At 46.1% G+C, this 20,764-nt stretch overlaps 2 protein-coding genes across 2 annotated transcripts in view; both read left to right on the top strand.

Moving 5' to 3' along the window:
• The window catches only part of LOC116435150 (uncharacterized), a 64,311-nt gene extending 56,682 nt beyond the window's left edge, over positions 1–7,629 (top strand). Inside the window, exon 10 of the mRNA XM_076366791.1 lies at positions 1,195–7,629. Within this exon, the coding sequence (XP_076222906.1) occupies positions 1,195–1,254 (60 nt within the window). The 3' untranslated portion in view covers positions 1,255–7,629. The remainder of the gene's footprint in view (positions 1–1,194) is intronic.
• A 300-nt stretch (positions 7,630–7,929) lies between these two features.
• LOC116435151 (uncharacterized) lies at positions 7,930–20,483 on the top strand. The gene is made up of 3 exons (XM_031994412.2): positions 7,930–11,202; positions 13,310–13,525; positions 15,314–20,483. The coding sequence occupies exons 1-3, from the start codon at positions 11,098–11,100 to the stop codon at positions 15,398–15,400; spliced, it is 408 nt and encodes a 135-aa protein (XP_031850272.1). The 5' UTR covers positions 7,930–11,097; the 3' UTR covers positions 15,401–20,483.
• Positions 20,484–20,764: the final 281 nt, after the last annotated feature.

Genomic DNA, 20,764 nt, shown 5'->3' with positions numbered 1-20,764 from the left:
AAAGTGCTCAGGGATTCTAACCGTAAACCGTGTCGGAATACTTGGCGATCATTGTAACCTGTATATAGTAAAGATAATTGACCATTAGGCGACGCAGTGTAACTCGATTCGCCCGGTAAGACCGGATTGTAAACACGATAATCCGCAGTCGGGCGATCCTGTGACTAGTATTCTTGGATAATTAGGGTGAACGTGTCAGTTCGGTTTAGAACGAATTTCGAATTGGTTAATCACGTGAATTGTAACTGATATAAGGTAATTTACAAGATTCTGCCGTTCCTGCTTGTAATTAATGAATCATGGAATAGATTAAGATGTAGACAGTTCGATAAATTTGTAAATACCCTTCGGATATATCTAGATTGAAGATAGATTCACAGAATGCCACAGTTTTATTAATTGATATATATAATGTTAGACATTTTTCAAAATCTTAGTAACTCGTTCCGAATGATTACCATCAAAATTATCGTTTCGATCGTCACTTACTCGCATACACCTTGCCAAAATCGAGTTATCCTGTTCCCTAGCAGTCAATCAGCGCTACACTGATCTTCCCCGAGGTCAGAATCTCTGAGAGTACTCTAACTTCCGATTGGTCGCTTCACTCTGCCTGCTGATTAGCCGCATCGTACGATTCTCCACCAAGCAAGCCCTTTTAGCGAGACGAACGATGTAATACCATGTTCTTTTGCTTCCTGAGTACGTCATAGTTTGCGCGGTAGTTGCTAGCCTAGCGACCATGATTAGCCATGCACACACCGGTTTTTATTACTCGTCACGATCGGGTGCTTTCGAACGATCGACTTGACTTTCCCCGTCGCAAACCGAGGAACAATTTCACGCCGACCGAACGCTTCGAAGTGATCGAACGCCATTTTACAGGAACTCTCCAGTGCCTACGGATTTGACGATCAAACGCTTCCCCGCCATTTAACGCTGTCCGATCGATATACCCGTTTCAACCCTTCAGCCGATCTCCCATACATGTCTTTGATTATCATCTCAAGTGTCCAGACCCTCCGTTAACCAAGTCTTATTTTATTTTTCTCTCTCTTCCACTTTCTCTCTCTCTCTATCTATCTATCTATCTATCTACCTCTCTGTATCTGTATCTTTTCTCTTCTCTGTCGATTTTGTCTGTCTGTGTAACTGTGTGGCATTTTGTGCTGTGTTCTGTGCATGCCATCCCAGGACGCAGGCCGGACGGTCCCCGCCTTCGCCGCAACGTCGAAGGGCCGCGCAACCCTATGAGTATAAGTATTATAATAAATAATGTACACCACCTGCGATCTGCGAGAGTAAACGAAGCTTGCGCCGCGTTTCGTCGCGCGATTCAGCCGAGAGCCGGCCGAGAAACGCGGCTCGTGATTCGACCCCGGACCTTCGAGCGATGTTCACTTCCAAGGGATATTTTGGGGCTCGTTGAAAAGAATATTTCGTGTCCGGAAGAACGACTGGCGGATCGTTTAGCGCGGCTAATTTAGATTAAGATCTAAACGTACCGGTGGACACGCGAATACGAAAAAGTGTTCTATATTTTTGTAAAGGGTGCAATATATCGTTTTAACACTTCGATAATGGAACGACGATGGTTTCATTTTGAACACTGTACGCGCGATAATCTTACGAAATGAAATTACATTTTCTCGTAATTATTTCTACACTGCATCTGCTAATTATAGCGCTGTCGATACTGCGAGTTATTACTCCAATGAAACACACGCCACACTTTGGAAATATGATATTAACGTTAAGTGCTTATTAATATTCGACCAATTAATATACAGAATTTTGGAAATAGAACGGACAATTTCAAACAATCATCCGCTAAGTAGGTCCACCGGTACCGTAGCTTAATGATAATGTTCGTCGTAACGTGTCACAGTGTATCTAGTGTACATAGAGTTCAATGTCGCAAAGCAGGGTGTAACGTTGTGTTCCGTGCAAACGTGGCTGCTTGCACAGCGCGCTTATTTAAAACGATGAAACAACGGGGAAATCGATTTTCAAATCAAACAATAACCTCGACGCGTTTCAAAGAGAATATTTTCTATTTGCTCGAGGAACCGGGGTCCATTCGCGATCGTGGGCCGCAGACTTCGTCCGTGTGGAGCTTCTTGCGAACAACGCACTTCACATTCCACCGACCAGCCGGTCCAGTACACATTCCCAGACCCAGAGATCATATTTTACATAACGCCTCGTCGTTGAACGATAACGTCCCGGTAAACGTCGAAGCCCGTGCCAAAGTGACCTGGACGATGTTTCTACAAAGATAACGTATACGTTCGCGCCAAGACTCCGATCGATCAAACAGACTCGGGAATGTTTGACCGGTACCCGGCACTCGTTTGGCGCTGAATGTATACAGGGTGTTTCAATACGGGTGACAGAATTCGTAATCGAAGACAGCCGAACGGTATTTCAAACACGACCGAAACGTCTTTTTCCGTATATCTTCGAACGGGCAACGTTTCCCGACGATTCCCCCGCGTAAATCAATATTCGGATCGAGAGTAATTGCTCGATCGTTAAATAACAGTTACTCGATCGATCGTGAATCATTGGCCGAAATTTTTCTTAAGGGACAGCATCGTTTGATGTCGGACACGAAATTGTTCTCGCTTTGACTGACTCCGGCTACGGTAAATCACCGATGTTGATCGTAAATTTCTCGGGGCGCACGTAACACAGCTCGAATTGAAAACGAACTGTGGTAGTAAAATCAAATAACTCCTAGCCTACGTTGAAATATTATACAGCCTCGCGACGGTTCGCCAGAGACCGCCGATGACATTTATGGAAGTCTCGTGAACACGTGGACGAAAGCTGTTTAAAAATCTATCACGCCTATTGAAACACCGTGTATCCTACGTAGGGTCACGGTTTAGTCAACAGGCACGCTCGCGGTTTACATCATGGCTGGCGTGTTAACGGGAACAGACACCGGAACCATTGTTTGGTATGCGTCGAGAAGGAAAATATTTTCAGATCGACACTTTAGTCTCGACGATGCGCGCGCCAGACTTCGCGGACTCGCGGGTAAGGCTACGATCACTGTCCAAGGGAAAGAACCCGATGGAAGCTAGTTTGGAAGATTAGATCGCTGGGTTCATCTATCGAACGTTGAACAACACTCAAATTGGTGATAGCTTCTTTGTCAATGATCCTCATTTATATTTCCACACATCACAAAAGACGACAGATAAATACTTCAACTTCGATGAAAGAATACTGGCATCCACGACGAATACAAAGCAAAGGCGATAATCGTCTGCAGCGTTAACTAAGAAATTAGTAAGTTTATTTAAAGAAAAAGGAAATCGTCCCAAGTTTCTCGACAGACGAGCTAATGAATTCAGAAATGGAGGATGACTCACCAGTTCCAAGTAGCAAACCCACGAACAATGTGTCATCGTGGCCGATGATCGTTAAGCGAAGGAACCGTTCGCAGACCTGTTAGGTCGCGACGAAAACGTTCTGTTTGCCGAGCTTCCGTCGCGTCGGGATTCATAATGTCGTAGCCTTGCCCGGGGGCCGGCGGCGTTTCCGATTTTCTGAGAGCGTGGATTAGCAAGGCGGAACATGTACCTGGTCGTAGATTGTTATTAGCTAACTACGTACGTATATAGAGGTCTCGCGTATGCGGATCGATAGGCAGTTAACCCTTTCGGCGATGAATCGCGCGCGTTTTCAATGGGCGAAATAAAATAACGCGGCCGAGGGAAAGGAAGAAAGAAGGAAATATTGAATCGGGCCGCTCCGCGCGCTCCGTGAATAGGCCACGCGGGATGAAAAGGGAGTATTGATCGAAAGGAAATGAACGATAAGTAGGGAACGGAACGACCTGGCCCGCTCGGGGAACGTTAACGAGGCTGAAAGGGTTAAATCGAACTTGGGCATTGAGCGAAAACGGAGCGACGTTCTTTTCCGCTTTCTTGTCGGGGACAGACAGAAATTATTTTTTTATGGGAAGCACAATAGACGTAGCGGAACAATGAACAAGAAGATATACGAGAGAGCACTTCACGACCGACGCACGCGATCTGTGCACGACTGCAACGATACCGCGATCGCTTCGCTGCCGAACGATTCCTTGTCGAATCACGATAGGAACTTAAACGGTTCTCGAATCGTACCGGGCAACAAAGAAACACTCGTCGACGAGTAACGCGATACTCCAAAGAGTAGTTCGAAATCTAGCGGATTCAATGGAAAAGTGTCGATTCGTTCCAGCTGAAACGATCGCAACGTCGGCGAAAGTCGGAGCAGCACGGATGCAATAAAAGTGCGTCCGCAAATGAATTCGCACAAAAGAAAGGTTCGCTTTCAATAATTTCAACCCCTACCCCCTAGCTTCAGTCTCGACGCTTCGAGCGAACGATGGAGCAAAACAAATTTCAGCAACCATGTACATATATATATATATATACACATATATGTGTGAATCCTTTCGATTCCCGTCGCCATTTTGATTTTTCCCCGTTACCTCTCGAGCCGTTTCACCGACGGCAGACGAACAAAAACAAAACGATCCGGAATGTCGAGAGCACGCACGACCACCACACGCACACACGGAAATTGATCTGTTTTTCTTCTCTATTTTTTTTTTCTCTCGAACCCAGTGCACTCGGTGTTTACGTCCATTAATTAAGCGAAGTAAGCGTAATTGATGATTACGTCCATTAATTAAGCAATTCGAGGAAAAACCGATGAAAAAGGTAAGGTTTCGCGCGCGGTGTGGAGGCGGGGACCCGGTTTCTCGTCGATTCTACTTTCTGTCGCCTATGTTCCTCCACTCTGTTCTATGACAAGCTTCGACAACCCGTCCTTGAGAGCTTCCCCGCATCAACAGGGTAACGCTTCCTTTTCTCGGCGCCATTACGCCCGCCATCGCCGGATGTATAATCGTCGGACGTGTTCTGAACCCGCCCCGCGAAGTCACGCGTTGCTGGGTCCATCCAAACCGACGTTGATCCTCTTGTCCAGATCGGCGGCGACCCGGTGACTTCGCGGGGAAGAACTGTTTTTAATCTCTCTCTCTTTCTCTCTCTCTCTCTCTCTTTCTCCTCCACCTCCACGCCGCTTGTTTGCTCCTGTTTTTTGATCAGAGACATTATTTTTCTAACGCATGCTTCTATGACATAGCGTCACTCTGTAAAGTCTATGATATATAATACTGTATACCAGTTCCACAGGATGGGATGTCTATATTATACATACATATGTATACACGTACAAGCAGATACACGCATACACACGTACATACACGTACACACGTACACACATGTTCCGTAGAGATAAGTACAGAGAAACATCGTAGCGTGAGATAATTACTTAAGTGGTAATATTGTACAAGTGATCGATGACGACGACCCTTTCGAGACGAAGGATCGTTGAAGGGAATTGTTTTACTACGGCGCAACTTCGTCTAAGCGGGAACTAATTTCTGAGAAGTGCATTTGTTCTCGAGCGTTTGTTTGATTGGCGGGAGCGGATCGGACGATCTGAGATCGACCCTTAAAAGATAACGGTTTTTAATATTATTCAAATTTTCGTTTCCCTTGTCCATTGAAACAATTCGGAGGATATGGAAATGTCGCAGTAGAAAGCAAAGGGGAAATTAGAACAGTTGTTGCGAATGAAGCTTAACCAGAGATACTAGAAGTCCTCCCCACTCTGTAACAAAGGGGGCGTGACATAAAAGTAGAAGAAGTGACCTTGAGTAACGAGTTTATTTGAATCCTACCCATAGTCTGCAAGTTGTTTCTGTGATAAAAATCGACTATCCCCGTATTAAGCATTTACATCTCTTCGAACGAAATAAGTGATCGATGATGGGTCTCAAGCTTCTCGAAGGGGTTGGTCCTCATTGCCGAAAAAAGCACAAACGTCAGTACCAAACGTGCATTATAAGAATACGTAACTATAACTCGAGATACCTCTGCTGAACATTGAAATTCCTCGTCGAATCAGACCAACGCGGGAAAGTATTAATTCTTGTGCGTTAGGCGCGGCCCAGGCCACCGACTCGTTCATGTATAAATACACACACGTACATACACACGAACGTAAATATATCAGAAAGCTCTATTTTAATCACGTTTTTTCACAGTACATTTACGAACGCCTTTCGAGCGCCACGTTGAACTACTTGAACGTAAAAAGAACGACAAACCTTTTCGACGATCTTTATCAGAGAGCAAGACAACAAAATATTCGTTTCACGGACAACAACGTTAAATTTTAAATCCGTGCGTACTCTGCTTTACCTCGCGCCGCGCGGTTTCGTTAGTTTTAATTACTGCCTCCCCGAGCACGAAATATAATGCGATTCCGAGTCGACAAATCTTGAACAGACCTTCCTGGCGACTTTTCGAGCCGCCCGACGAAACCGTACGGCAGGTACAAGCTGGCGAACACGAGTTAATACGTGATTTTGCTCAAAAGAACGCGGTGACTAAACGTTTTTAAGAAAAATTTTGAAAACCGTTTCTACGAGGGAGAGGAATCGCAGATGTTTTCTGTCGAACGGGGTCAGACTTGCTTCGGGGGGCGATCTTTTCGCGAAACACGAATTCCCTGATTCAACGTGGTTGCAATCGTACCCCAGCAGACGGTCGTGCCTAAAGAAACGAGAGGAGCCGTACGATCACGGGCCGGGACAGAATCGAATGAAACCTGGAACCTTGCCGGCGAAAATAACGCGGAGGGCAGAGCTCGGTTGTAATTGGATCTCCCCAAGTTCCTTGATCTTTCAAAAACTATTTTTTACGCGGACCGGCGGATCCGCGGCCTCACCGCGAGCCTGATGTACGGGGTTGTTCAAGTGCCAAGCTTTTCGAAAGTGTCTTTTCGCGAGAAACTGGGATACAATGTGTGATTCGGCGCAGTTGGCGTGGCGCGACGGAATTTGATCATTTTTCAACTTGTAGTTCGATCTCGATTCGAGTTCCATTTAAATAGTATTCGATCTGGGTCGTTGGACTGCGGATCTTTATGGAAATTCGAACCTTGTACGAAGACCATTGGAAAATCGAGATTACGATACAGAATATTCTGTCCGGGAAATATTACAGAAAGCGCTGCACTTTCGGTAGTTTATATATTTTTCCGTATCGAGCGCTATTTCGCAGTTTTAAATCTCCCGTAGATAAATAAAAATCCGCAGTCCGGAGGTCGTAATTCGAATTCGAGCGATCTTTTATTTGGAACTTCTCTGTTTTCGGGGATGATCGTGAAAATCTGGACGAGCAAATTTCAGCGAGATGAAACGATCGACGCGAAAACGGAACGTAGGACGAAATTTCACGTATTTTATTATTAAAACCGGAGGATAAGAATCCGTAGTGTTGTATTAGTGGAAAATCAACGTAGGGAGTTTCGACTAGAGGAGCCAGATCGATGAACGCGAATTAGCCGATGCACGCGCACACTCGACGATGCATTTCCAGGTTGCATTTCGGGGAAACGATTTCGACGGGTGTAGAATGATCGACCGGCGACTGAAACTCCGTTAATTACACAACGATAAACGCAAAACGTTGGTTCGATGTATTGGATGTATTTATGTACATGATGTAACAGCTGTTATTGGCCGACAGATTAAAAGCATGTCGATTAGGAGGACGTTGGATAATTCTCTCAACCACCAAGTCTCTTTTTTTACTTCGTTACGATTAATCGATGGCTTCAACCTTTAGTCCATTAATTATACCGATTTAAATTTAAATCTAATGATACTATCACTTGCAATATTCATAAGATAATGGCGCTCTCTTATTTATTTTTTTTTACTTTAAGTTTCTTGTATCACTCATTAATGATAATGTTATGTCAGGTCACGTATAGATGGGAAATAGCAAGTTTAAAGAGACTCGACAACTGCTCGCAATCATCTCTGCTACTAAATTGAATATTAAACTTCGATGTTGATCGTGAATCATAATAGAAGAATTTACGGTTATTCATGAGGTGCTGAAATAATACATTCATTGGCACCTCTGTTCCCCAGCAGTCTTGTTTTCGAGTTGTTGGCAAGAAAAAAGCGCCACGAATCTTTGCGTAACAATGTACGTTTGTCTAATTGGCCGCCACGGCTGTGCCAAGAGACGAGCGTGTGTCGAACGCACGCATCGCGACGACTGCACTCGTCGAGACAATGCCTATTGGCGTGAAAACAACGCGCGATATTTCGGTAGCTCGCTCCGAGGCAGCGTTTGACAATTATTACCAATGTCACGCAGCGTCGTCCAAAGAATGTCCGCAATAAACTCGACATGTCCCGTCCATCAAAACGAAATTCTGCATAAAACGCATGAAAATCCTCTCGGACTCTAAAATAATTCCCCAAACATTTATCGAACGATCAAACATCGTACCGTATCTTACACTCCTGAAAGAACCGAAAACACAACGACGTTTCCAATTAATATTTATCTTAAGAAAACATTCGATCCACCTTACAGGATAAATTTTCGTTGCATCATCCGTTACGAATTCAACGGAAACGTTCGTTTCAGCTATAAGTTACAAACGAATTATTTACCCCTTTCGTTCCAAATGGTATACATAGGTACCACGAACATTTTAAATTGCCGGAAAGCTAGAAAACAGCTAGATAAAAGAAAATTATACCACACGAGGATCTTCGCTTGTGGCTGACAGTTCAAGCGCTAATTAGCTATCGGTACACGTGTCCTGATTGATTAGTGCGCAGCTGTTTTTCCACAAAATTCATATTAAACAAGAATACATATTCAACGACGAGAGGGTTAAACGTATTCTGCGAAGTATACGCAACAGCATTGGAAATGTTTATAAAGGAGAAATGATCTGCAACGCAAACCACGACAACTAAGTTTCCAGGGGAGCGTATTTGCACATTTACGATCGCTTGTTCTCCGATCGAATCGTATCGCGGTGCAGAGTGAATGACCGCGATAGTTGAATGATCAATTCTACTTTAATTAGACGCGTAAATCCGTTTATCGAGGGACACGCGCAGAATGCGCGGGATTTCCGTGATTGCAGTTCCGTTGCCTCGCAGAAGAAGATCGTCCGCGAGGGATTACCTTATGACGGTTCGGGTGACTTTCCATGGGAAAAGGGAGGGTAACGGTGATCGTTAATTGGGCGGTATCGCGTGGTCTTGGCGGCGTTGGAAAATCAACAAAGCCCCGTGGCACGGTTACCGTGCATACTGATAAGCCCCGGGTCAAGAGATCATGGCAATAAAATACACTCGCAACAAGATACCGCTCTGATTAACAAAGCTAATTACCGTTGCGCCAGGATTGAAATTCGATGATTAATCGGGCGAGAAAACAAGCGTCCGACATCGATAGCCGACCGATGCAAATGCTCGGCCGTTGCTTTTGCGAAGCGCGCAGGATCGAACATTTTTCTTGAATAAATTGAGAATTATTTTGAGCGATAAAATATATATACATATATAAGAGAGTAAACAGAAGAGGGAAATATCGAAGGAATAAATTATTCTATACGTACGGAGTACACAAAAACGTCTTGAAGAACGAGAAGTTGAGAAAACAAAATTAAGAATCGACTGATTGAAAATGTTTACGCAACTATACTAAATTTGAATTGCAACAGATACGGGATTTGCATAAATATTCGCGGCTTCTCGATGAGAAATAAACGAATGAGCAACACGAAAATCGTTTTAGAGAAAGGCAGGAGTCGCAGCGGGACGCAACGGTGGAGGAACAAGGAAACGGAAACAAAAGTGGGCCGAGGCCCATTTTGGCTTGCGAAGATCGAAAACAGAATTCTCGAAAATCGCGACGTATTCGTTCGCATGCCAGGCGGATGAATCATAGACCGCGATTTGCGAGTTCGGCTTTATTTGCGTAACGATATTTCCGGTCGCGTCTCGGCCGTGAACGGACTGAAGAGCTCTCGTCGTCGCCGTACGACGCGTCATCCGCGTCCGCCATCTTTGATCGTCAACTGTTACTGTACCGTGTCTTCGATCGAATCGAAACTACCAAACATGTTCTTACCGAGTCTACATTCGCGACAATGCACCAGTAACAATCAAAGAATTATCAGTAACAACTAATTGCCTCCATACATCGGGGATTTCGATGGATCACCGAAGTGACTAACCATTATCGATCCAAAGATCAATGAAAACAACACTCCCGCATGACTCACCGACGTTATCGGATGCTCCCGCAGACAAAAAGCGAGTTATCGTACGATCGAAAACGCAGGCAAGCTTAATCCTTCTCTCTAGAAAGTTGTTTAGCAGAAATACAAGTCGAAAACGAATCACGCGTATAAAGCATATCTATTTTATTTCAATATTTCACGTATCGATATACTGCGCACAGCTTAATATTACACATCAAACTTTATCATTTCCTAGTATCAAGTTTATTGGTGACTAAGAATCGCCTCTGAAGGTTTAATCGCTGCTCGTCTTCCGTTTTCTCTCAAACGACCGCCGAAACGAACACCTTTCCGTGATCGGGGCGCGCGTCCACCTCGGAGCAGGCCTAAAAATACGCGCCGATACCGGTTCGACACATATGCGAACGAAAAACCGAAACGATTCCGAAATAATGCCAGCGCGCGGCGAACACCCGGCGATAAATCAAGCAGCGGTGGATCGACAAGGCTCTGGCATCGGCGACGACGGAGGAGCCGTGAGCGTCGCGACGCGGCCGCCGGTCGCGATGCTATTTCGACGAGAAAATAGTGGGGCGTCTCTCTATTTCGGTCGAACCAGCCAGGGCCGTTCAGTCTGCGGCCTGGCTTCCTCACCAGGAGGCCGCGGGTCTGAATTTTCCATTTTCATCGTCGCGCGCTCTCCAGGAAGACAAGCGTTCTCCGTTTATCGAAGTCCGGAGCCGGTTGGAAAACCCGTCGGCGCAGGAACGACGCGATCTATGAGCCCGGTTCGATCGGCCAACGGCTGGAAACGCGGTCGGAAAATGTTCAGGGATAGTCTGTGCAAGATGAGAGATGTGTATCCACCGGTGATCCGAACGAGATAAAGTATTCCCCCTTCGTTGTTCGCGGGTCAGAAGACTTTTGACACGGGTGAACGTTTCCTCGGGAGCTAAGATGTTTTGGTCAGAGCCTGACGAGGAGGAAGAGGCGCTGTTATGCAGCCCTGCGCTCATGGCCAGGAGGGCCTCGGAGTCCTGGATCGTCGCGCCTCCCGTGGAGGTACGAGAGACAAGCTTTCGACAACTCGCTCACCTTAGGTTCCACCTTTTAAGCCCTGGTAACCTCGAGTTCATTGCAGTGAATGTTTTCATTGAAAAACCGAACGGTAGAAATGGTAAATAGAAGATTACTTCGTGTCTCCCATAGAAGTATCGTAGAAGGAATGTTCTGTGAGGTAGAAGGATCTAGCTGTCAGACGTCTGTTTTGAAAGGTGACACGCTAGACGGAGACGTTGCAGCGGATCCTCTAAGTTCCCAGAAGATTCAGTTGCTTCGAACGCGACTTGAATCGTGTCGAATGATAAGGGACCTCCGTCCACGGGGATTACTACGAAAGAAATCGTTCGATAAGCTCGAGATACGATTGGGGGAGGACGGAGCGTCGGGAATCAGAGTGGCAGGCTTTTCTTCGCGGTTGTCGCGCGACGTTATCGGTGCACTTTACAATGCTCTGGAGAAATAACCTCGAAACCGAGGATAGAGTCTCGTTGACCCGTGACTGGGTTACGCGGAGCGGCGGAAGACGGGATCGGGGGTTAATTAATGGCGACAGGGGCTATCGTCGAAGGGGAACAGAGGCGCCGATCTAATTTTACGCCTAGTAAAACGCGGTAAAAGTTCGCGTAGATTGATAAGCGGGGTGAACGAGAGCGTACGAGCTTCCCTCCTCCATTTTTCGCGAGATCTCGAAACTCTCGCCGTCTCAGAATATTATTCTAATCGCCGCGCTTATCGAATGACACATTCCACTTCTCGGTAAAAGTCGTTTACGAGCGGTCACTAGCATCGGTCCAATGCAACCAGAGTGCGTAACGCGTAATCATTATCGCCGGCCCCCGTTATCGGGGTTTTCTTCGCCGGGTTCTCCGAAAGTCGAATGAAAAATTGGTGTCGAAGGTCAACGTATCCGGAGTAGAATTCCTGGCCTTTGCGTCGTTATTACGTGCGATTACGAGCGAGGCTGCACGTTTTGGAATACGTCCAAGGATTCCCCCATGCCTTTCCGACCGTCGGTCTGGCCCGGTTTCCACGCTTCTTCAAAATGTGGAACTAATGAACACGTAAACGTACGGCTGCCCGATGCCACGCCAAACAAGTTGCCGCCGTTTTTCACCGGGACCTCGGACCCGCTCTAACCCACGATCCTTAACCTCGGTTACTGATCCGTTGCCGAAGACAAATCCCTTTCTGCTAAATTAGCGCGGTCAGGACGGCGCTTGTTATCTATTATCACTAGACTGGTGACTTTTCTGCCTTTAGAGTAAATGGCACTGAAAATTCCGGGGAAATCGGATACAAATTTAATTTCGTTTTCCAGGGAAGATACTATCATATACTATTAAAATTATTAGAAATGTCCATTGTCTCGATAATGTAATCCGATAATATTCATTATGTTATAATGTTTATATTATTACATATCATCGTATGCGAGCATCCAGCAGCGAGTCACGCCGCCCTGAACGCCATAAGTTACGCGTGATTAGAATTACTCTCCAAGGAATGTGGACAGGCCATTGCTTCTAGTTCCTGTTTCATTTAAATGCTGATAGTTACTTAGAGTCCGTACAGATAAGATCCCTAACACATTCACTGTCGAATAGTATCATACCACGAAGAGTACGATGATCGAATCTTATATAAACTTACCGATCCATCGAAGTCAAACTATCATACAATATCATTAATACCCAAACGTTCACAATAACCCGCGTTAAAACATGAAACTGGACAAACTTCACGGTTAATACCTATCGAGCATGCTTCAGTGAAAATCCGGTCTTTCTCGGGAGAACCACTGTGAACATTCGAATATATCTGACACGAAATTCTACCTGAACGTCCTAACGACGAAGGAAACTCGTTTCCCGAGCGACTGTGAAAGGCTGCATCGGACACTGTCGATCTCGGGGAACAATTAAGCGTTCGCAACGAATTCCTGGCAGGGTCCGTGAAGGGACGGTCCGTTGGAAACCCATTGCCCCGATCGGACACGCGTCCGTGTGCATACCTGCCTGCACCCTTAAGATTTTAAGGCGTTTACCGAACCGACCGTATCCGTGGACCATCTCTCTCTCTTTGTTTCTCGTTTCCTTTCTTCGTGCAGGCAATGCCGGCGGCGGCAGCGGCGGCGTCCCTCCAACGAAAGAAGTCACTGCCGGATGTGGCGCAGCCCATTCAGCTGACTGCCACGGCACCGCTGTCCAGGGAGGAAGTCAGTATCCTGAGCAGCATGAGGAGGGAGGAGATCCGCAGGCAGATCGACGAGAGCGAAAGGCTCAGAGCCAACCCTCTGTTGTACCTGGTCAGTCCTCAGGTTAAAGTGAGTATCAACATACATCTGTGGATGTGTACGTTCTATATTTTTAATGAGAGAATGGTTCAACGTCCTCTGAATAACTGTTGACATATAATAAAAATAAGGGGAAACGTAGAGAATGATAAGGTATCGAGTATAATATCAGAAACTAGTGGATGGGAGTGTGAGTTGAAAACGTTTGTTCACGTGGATTTGTGAAAGATATCTACGTACTGTTTTCATGGGAACTGATCAAACCGGTCGTCAGGTAGCTGCGTAGTAGCTTAAAATGATTCATAGTACATTACACTAGGGGATAGCGTTTGCATAGTCGTCCGGTCGACGCCCGTGATATATCGAAGAGTCGATAACGGTTCGACACGAATCTTCTCTCTTTTTATATATCCGCTGTGGAGCATCACGACCGTGTATTCCAGAAACACTCGTCGTTTTAGATATCCAATATTTAAATAATACTCGCAGTTAAAGAAAATCGTTCAGATCAAATCATTCCTTCGTGTAAAATTCAAATTGCCCGATGCACAGCAGAAAATGCAGTGAGAGATAAAAAGAAAATTCAAACGCATCCCTCGGTCTCTGTCCGAACTCCTCGCCGCTCCTTAGCGTTCATCTTAAGGCACGCATTTGCGAAAGAAATCGCGAGACGTCTAGTATTTCCGAAGGGTGACAGAGAATCGATTGGGAAGCGAGAAAAATACGCAACATTTCGAAAACAGCTTGCAAAACAGCTATCTACGTGTTGTGCGTAGAACGAAAAATAGACGCAGTACCCTCGGCCGGGGAGACCTTGACGAAAAGAAAAAGAAAGAAAAAAAAGAGGGGAGAGCGAGCGAGCTGTGCACGGGACAAGCTCGAGCTCGAATCGGCGACGCAAAAACGCTCACTTCTTATCGGATGATTGCGAGAGTAGGTCGCGCGAGTAATGATACGTGATTATGAATGCTTAATCGAATCGGCCGCTTTGAATATCCGGCCCGAGCCGGTCATCCTCTTGAATCGCAATTACTCAGAGCGTGAGCGCACCTTTCGCGACCGCAGCCGCCATTCGTGCGCACCCGATTGAACTCGAAGACTCGCCGCAGTTTTACGTAACGCGCTGCGATTTTCAATTTCACGCTCTTCCACGGCGTTTCGTCTCCTGCGACGGTTGGGAATTAATTTAACTATATATCGCGATTCCGTCGCATTCGTTAAGCAAACTCGTTGCACGAAGAACACGTAAACGCCACATGGCGAGCGGTGTTACGAAATCAACTTCTTTGCGCATTCTTGCACGTGGGGACGCGGGCTCTTTTTCCTTCGCGATGGTTCGTATCACTCGAGGAGACAGATAACAGGATCGCTAGTACGGTCGTAGTAACGCGTGCGCGTAGTTTTAACGGTTGCGGTGTGATCTTGTTAATGCAGATTCGCGAGGCAGATAGCGATGCGGTTGTTAACGTTGTAAGTTAGAAGGAGCGAACGTTTGATCGTAACAACCAATGTTAATAACGGAACAATCTAACAGATTGCTGTTCGCAAAATGGAAGATATGCATCTACAGTATGAATAGACTCCGGATGTTTATGCGATTTCCAGCTTCCACTGGCACGCTTCCAATGGCTTATACTTCCAATAGAAACATAGGTTGTGAATCATAGACTTGAAATAAGACGAAAATTTGAATATTCTCCATTTCGATTATCGGTGTCATCAAAGAGATCGATTGAAAAGCGTCCACCGAATATTTATCTAAAAAGAATTCATTCTTAACAACTGAACGAGAGATTTAACGGATATAATGATTTTCAGGACTGGTTCTCCCGACAACAGCTCGTGATGCTGGTGCTCTTTATCAACATATCCCTAGCCCTGATGTTCTTCAAGCTGCTGACGTAGCAGCCAGCCGACGATCGGATTCACGGACTCGTGGTAGACGTGACCTGAGGCTCGGGGGCGTCGCGACGCCCCGAGTTGTCACCGGAAACCAGAACGGAACAAGCGATGCGCGGGGGCGCAAGGACGCGACCCCGGCGCAAAACCACGAATAATGAAATTGCTGAGAACGTCCTACGAGGGATCGTGCTCGGTCCCACTCAGTCGGACGAGCGGACAACGTTCAGGTATCGAAGGGTCAGCGTGGGACGAAGGAACAAGAAGTCAACGACTACGACCACGACCACGAAGAAAAAGAAGAGGAAGAAGAGAAATCTCCGGTCGAAGATCAGACGTTTCGAGTCCAGGTTTACGACAGGATTGTAACGCGGTCGAGGAAAACGAATCGAGGAAGCATACCCGGGCTCCTTTCACTCGCGAAAGGACTTCCGGTGGCGCAGAGGTTCGACCGAGACCCGGATTCTTGGGTGGCGACGGAGAGAAGAGAGCAGCTCGTTTTTTTTCTCGGACACGGGCTACGAGAGACACTCGCGTGCCCGGTCCCGGCTGTATCATACATATTTTTACACCGAGTATTTTAATAATAGTAATATTTGTAAGGGCCACGCGGCCGTCTCCCGATCGGAGGCCGGCCGCGCCCCGAAACACGGTGCGCACAGACACGAATCTCTCTCGACACCTTTTTCCTTTGATCTTTTCTTTCTCGGCGATCGGCTCGAGCGCGGACGACCACGATCACTTTTATACGCGACACTTAGAGCAGCTAGTGGATCATTCTTTCAAGCCGGGAAATTCTCGCGGATGGGGGACGCGCGGATATTTTTCAAAAAATGTTTTCCCGCCGCCCCGTGTAACGAACGAGGGGTGTTGTTTTATTCGGGGACGCTTTTTCGACAGTTGAAATTCGCTGGATCGATTCGGGTATTCGTCGGGGAGCGGCGGGCTTTCGAGTTTCTATGACAATTGTTACAGGTTTTGTACGTGAGATGCGAGAGAGTTGTTGCGTGGTTTTGAAAGAAACGATTTTACGATTGTACCCGTGTGTGTTGTTGTCGACGTGTCCGTGTAATTCGTATGAGTGTTGCGTGCGGATATCCACGTGTATAATTAATCGCGGCGGCCTCTCCTGATTAGGAGACCGCCACGTCCGCGAAGTCTGTTTCGTGTAGCCTTGCCTTCCACGCGAACACTGTACATAGACACTATATTCTCCAATTTTTATATACACGTAGCTTGCGCACGATTCGTCGGGACACGCGAATCCGGAAGCTAGAACTATCTGTCAGCCGCTCGGAGGGATCGGAGGAGGTTGATCGGGGACCGTGATAATACCACTGTTTATCTCTTCATCGTCGAGGTACGACCGCGACAGGAAAATAGGGGTGTAGCTCGTGGTCATGACGGAAACGATTAATCGGGTCCGTCGACGGAGATTTTCTCTCGGCCGTGGGAGACTTTGTATTTTCTCCGAGAATATCTTTTTTCGCGATGGGAGAGACGCTCCAGAAATTGTACGCGTGACGCGGCCAGTTTTTAGAGGAAACAACGTTAGGGATCTTTCTCGTTGAACTTTTTAACGGAAGCGCAAGAAACCGCGGCGAACCTTTTTTCGGCCGTTTCCCCGACACAAAGAGGAACGTGTTCGCGTGACGCGGATCGGCGTCGAATCTTCTTCACACGCCGGGGGCTCTCGACGTTCAGTTCGGGAACCGAAAGGTCGACCTAGCCGCGCTCGAGCGATCGCATTTTTTTTCTAGCCTCAGGCGTGTAGCTTGTATACCTAGGTGAATTTGTAAATAAGTGAACGGAAAAGGAGGACGAGCGATGCGGGAGAGAGTGAGAGAGCGTGCATGTAGACCGCGATCGCCGCAGTTCAAATTCGTCTGCATCATTCTCGTTTCGTATTTCCTTTTCTCTATTTGATTGCTCCCCGGCCTCGGCTCGGCGGATCGGTCGAATCGAATCGAATCGAACCGGCGAGCACCGCGGCCGAGGGTCGGGTTTCTCGAAACTATTTTTCCAAAGAAAGAGAGGACACTCGCTATTTTCATCCTACGCTAGTATGTATACATATACATATGTACGTGTATATACATATATACATATATATTTTTCCTCTTTGTACCTAAGACACTAGCACTTTCACGTACCGTTTCGAGTACTTTTAATCGCCGGCGCGAGTACTTTCTCGATCCTTTAGGATGAAAATGGGGCAAACGGCGGTGGATTTTTGCGCGTCGATCGGCACCGATCGGATCGCCGTTGTTTCGAGCCGCCGTTGCCTTTCGTCTGTCGACTGCGACGGAAACGGAACCGTATAAGGATAGCTTTTTCCGAGGATTAATCAGCGCGACATGTCGCGAGACGCGATCGCCGCTCGACGTTTCGACCGGCGCGCGTTCGGACGTCAGTCTAGAATGGAACTTCGATGAGTCGCGGAACGGATCGACCAGGCTTTTTTGTTACGGGGATCGTTCGTATTTAATGATCGAGAGGCTATTCGTAGCGGCGGGATTTGTTGCCCGCCGATGGACATGTACTTGTATATATATATCGCAAAACTATGTACGCATATATGAGAACGATTAATTAGTATCAACGACCGAGAGAGGGAGAGAAGCTCTAAACAGAATTTGATATAAATGAGAACAACGCGCGAGAGGAAATGAGCGTAAGGAAAAGAGAGAGTGTGTTTGTGTATGTGTGTGCGTGCGTGTGTGTGTGTGTGTGTGTGTGTGAGAGAGAGAGAGAGAAAGGGAAGAGGGTGGATCGGAGGTTCACAGAGGAAAGGGACGGGCATTGTAGGGGATGCGTTAACTCGAACCTACACGCGTTAATCCATTATTCATTACCGCATCGCGGAAGCCATATCACGAATCAAAGGGGAAATTTCTAATATGTATAGGGACTAGGTATAATTATCGATCGAACGAAACGAAAGAGAAGAAAACGATTGGTTATACGATTGCTATATACACACGATGAAAAATCTATGAAACAATCATATGTATATTTTAATTGTTATCTATTGATTATTATCGCAATTAGCATATCTCGTTATTATTGTATATTATTATTATTATTATTATTATTATTACGATTATGATTATTACTACTTATCGCTATGATTAATTAATTATCATTTATTATTATTATTACTATTATTATTACTATTATTATTACTATTATTATTATTATTATTATTATTATTATTATTATTACCATCACGATCATCATTCTATCGACGGCTAAAAAGAAACATATTGAAACGAGCCACGGGCGCGAAAGAAATTTACGAATTTCACAAAACATGTGCATAGGTAAACGACGAAACATTTAATGGGGCCCACTGACAATTGTTGATTTGCGAGGTAAAAAGCAGTGATTCAATAAACTTGTATCATATCTGGCAACTATTCACCTCGTTCGTTCATATTGCGTTCACGTTCGCGCGTTCGCTGCGGATGACGTTGTTTAACGATTCAGATTGTTTAACTGCGCATGCTATCGTGACACCACGCACGGAATACGTTTCATAATTCTTATAAAATACTTGTGGAATATTTCGAAAAGTCACCGCATTAAATACCAATTGATTACCCTGGTTAACATAGATGTACTTACGTAGAACGAAATTGTACGAAAGTTTCGATTACCGAACGACGAAACGCAAGACCGTATTCGTCACGGGTACGTGACGGTGATAACGAGTTAAAGCAAACGACCGGTGTATGATGCTAATTGACGCAGGTGATTTGTTTCGTGTCCGCGCGGAAAAAAATAATCGCAACCAACGCACGGTGAATTTAATCCCCCGGTAATTCGCTGGAAGAAATACGCGCGAAAGTCGAAACATCCGACAGCGAATGTGCTCAACGTGGAGCGGCCGCGCGCGTGTTATCAGTCGGAAAGACGGAGAGGCGAGAGAGAAACGAAGACGCCGAACGAGGCCAACAACTTTTCGTTTCGTGCCCCATACGACAAAAGCCGACGACCAACGTTAATTGCCTCGCAACCGCGAATAAGAAACGAGTTTTCACGGTCCCTGGCCCCGGTGTCGCGCGCCGCTTTTGCGAAACGAGTCCCGCGAAGTCTGGCGGATAATAAAACTCGCCGTTAACGCCAAACGGTACAGCGACCGGTCAAATGACCGGTTTCTAAAATTTCATTCGGAATTCTGCGTTTTTCTTCGTTCACTTAACTTTACATCAATTTATATATTTTCCGATTAACCGATATTTCGATTATCCTCTTTCGTTCTGTTTCTGCTTCCAATAAGAAAAATCGAACGTCCAACTTGTTCACCTTCATTTTATAACCAATTATTCGACTCGTTATGATATAAATAGGTATATACGAAGTGACGGGGTACGTTTAGCGTTGACTTTGTTCGCGATGGGAAAAAAGAACGGAGGGTACTCAATAAATCGCTGTTCTTTCCAGATAAATCGGACGAACCGTCGTATCGGGGAGCACGGTTCAGTGAAACACGACGACGGCAACGTTCTCGAGCCGTTTTATCGTCGTTTCGAGTATCCGGCGAGTTTATTATTCGCTTCTATCGTGAATCGTTCGGAAAAATCGGCCGGAAAACAATGGAGTGTCATCGGCTGATTCGCTAGAGCCAAGGCCGAGATATTACGCGACACGTGAATCGTTCGTTTCCGCGTCGATTTTTTCCCCTCCCCCGTAATCGTTTGGAATCTACGCGATAAAAAAAAAAAAGAAGCGCGGGGGGAAACAGGGGAAACGATAATGAAGAGCGTGCACTTCCACCTTTCGCGGCGTCGCCTCTCCCGTCACGTGCTCGCTGTCTGACCTCACCGCGACGGTATATCGATGTCAGGCCTCGTGCGAGAATGGCGAGCGAAACGTGACCGAATCTGATACCGCACGCAGCTAGGGAGCCTCGTTACTCCTCCGCGATGATCACGAGGCCCTGAAATCGAGACGATCACTGGGACGATCTCCGTGAGCCGATACTATAAGCCATTAAGCATCGAGCGGCTACGGCCGCCGCGAGAAGGATCGATCATCGAAGGACATGATATCTAGATTCTTGGAATACATACGTTTTCCTACAGTGTGTCCTCGTTCTTCCATTATCGACACGTGCAGGTTGTTAGTTTGTATTCTAATTTTGTACAATTTTCGTATGCATAACGATTCGTTGGGACATTATCTCATTATCTAGTCGGTATTCGTGTTCTCTATCTCGATGGGTTAATATTATCTGTTTAGCTCCAGGCTTTTTCTTTCCATATTCATTTTAGAGTAGATACGTGGCTGACGTAATGCACGGGGAAGTGATACGTGAAGTCAGGAAAATCGGTAGAGTCAACATATCTCGCTCCATTCGTACAAAAA

This window comes from Nomia melanderi, chromosome 4, assembly GCF_051020985.1.
Source record: "Nomia melanderi isolate GNS246 chromosome 4, iyNomMela1, whole genome shotgun sequence".
Lineage (NCBI taxonomy): Eukaryota > Metazoa > Arthropoda > Insecta > Hymenoptera > Halictidae > Nomia > Nomia melanderi.
This window is presented reverse-complemented; position numbering and strand designations above follow the sequence as displayed.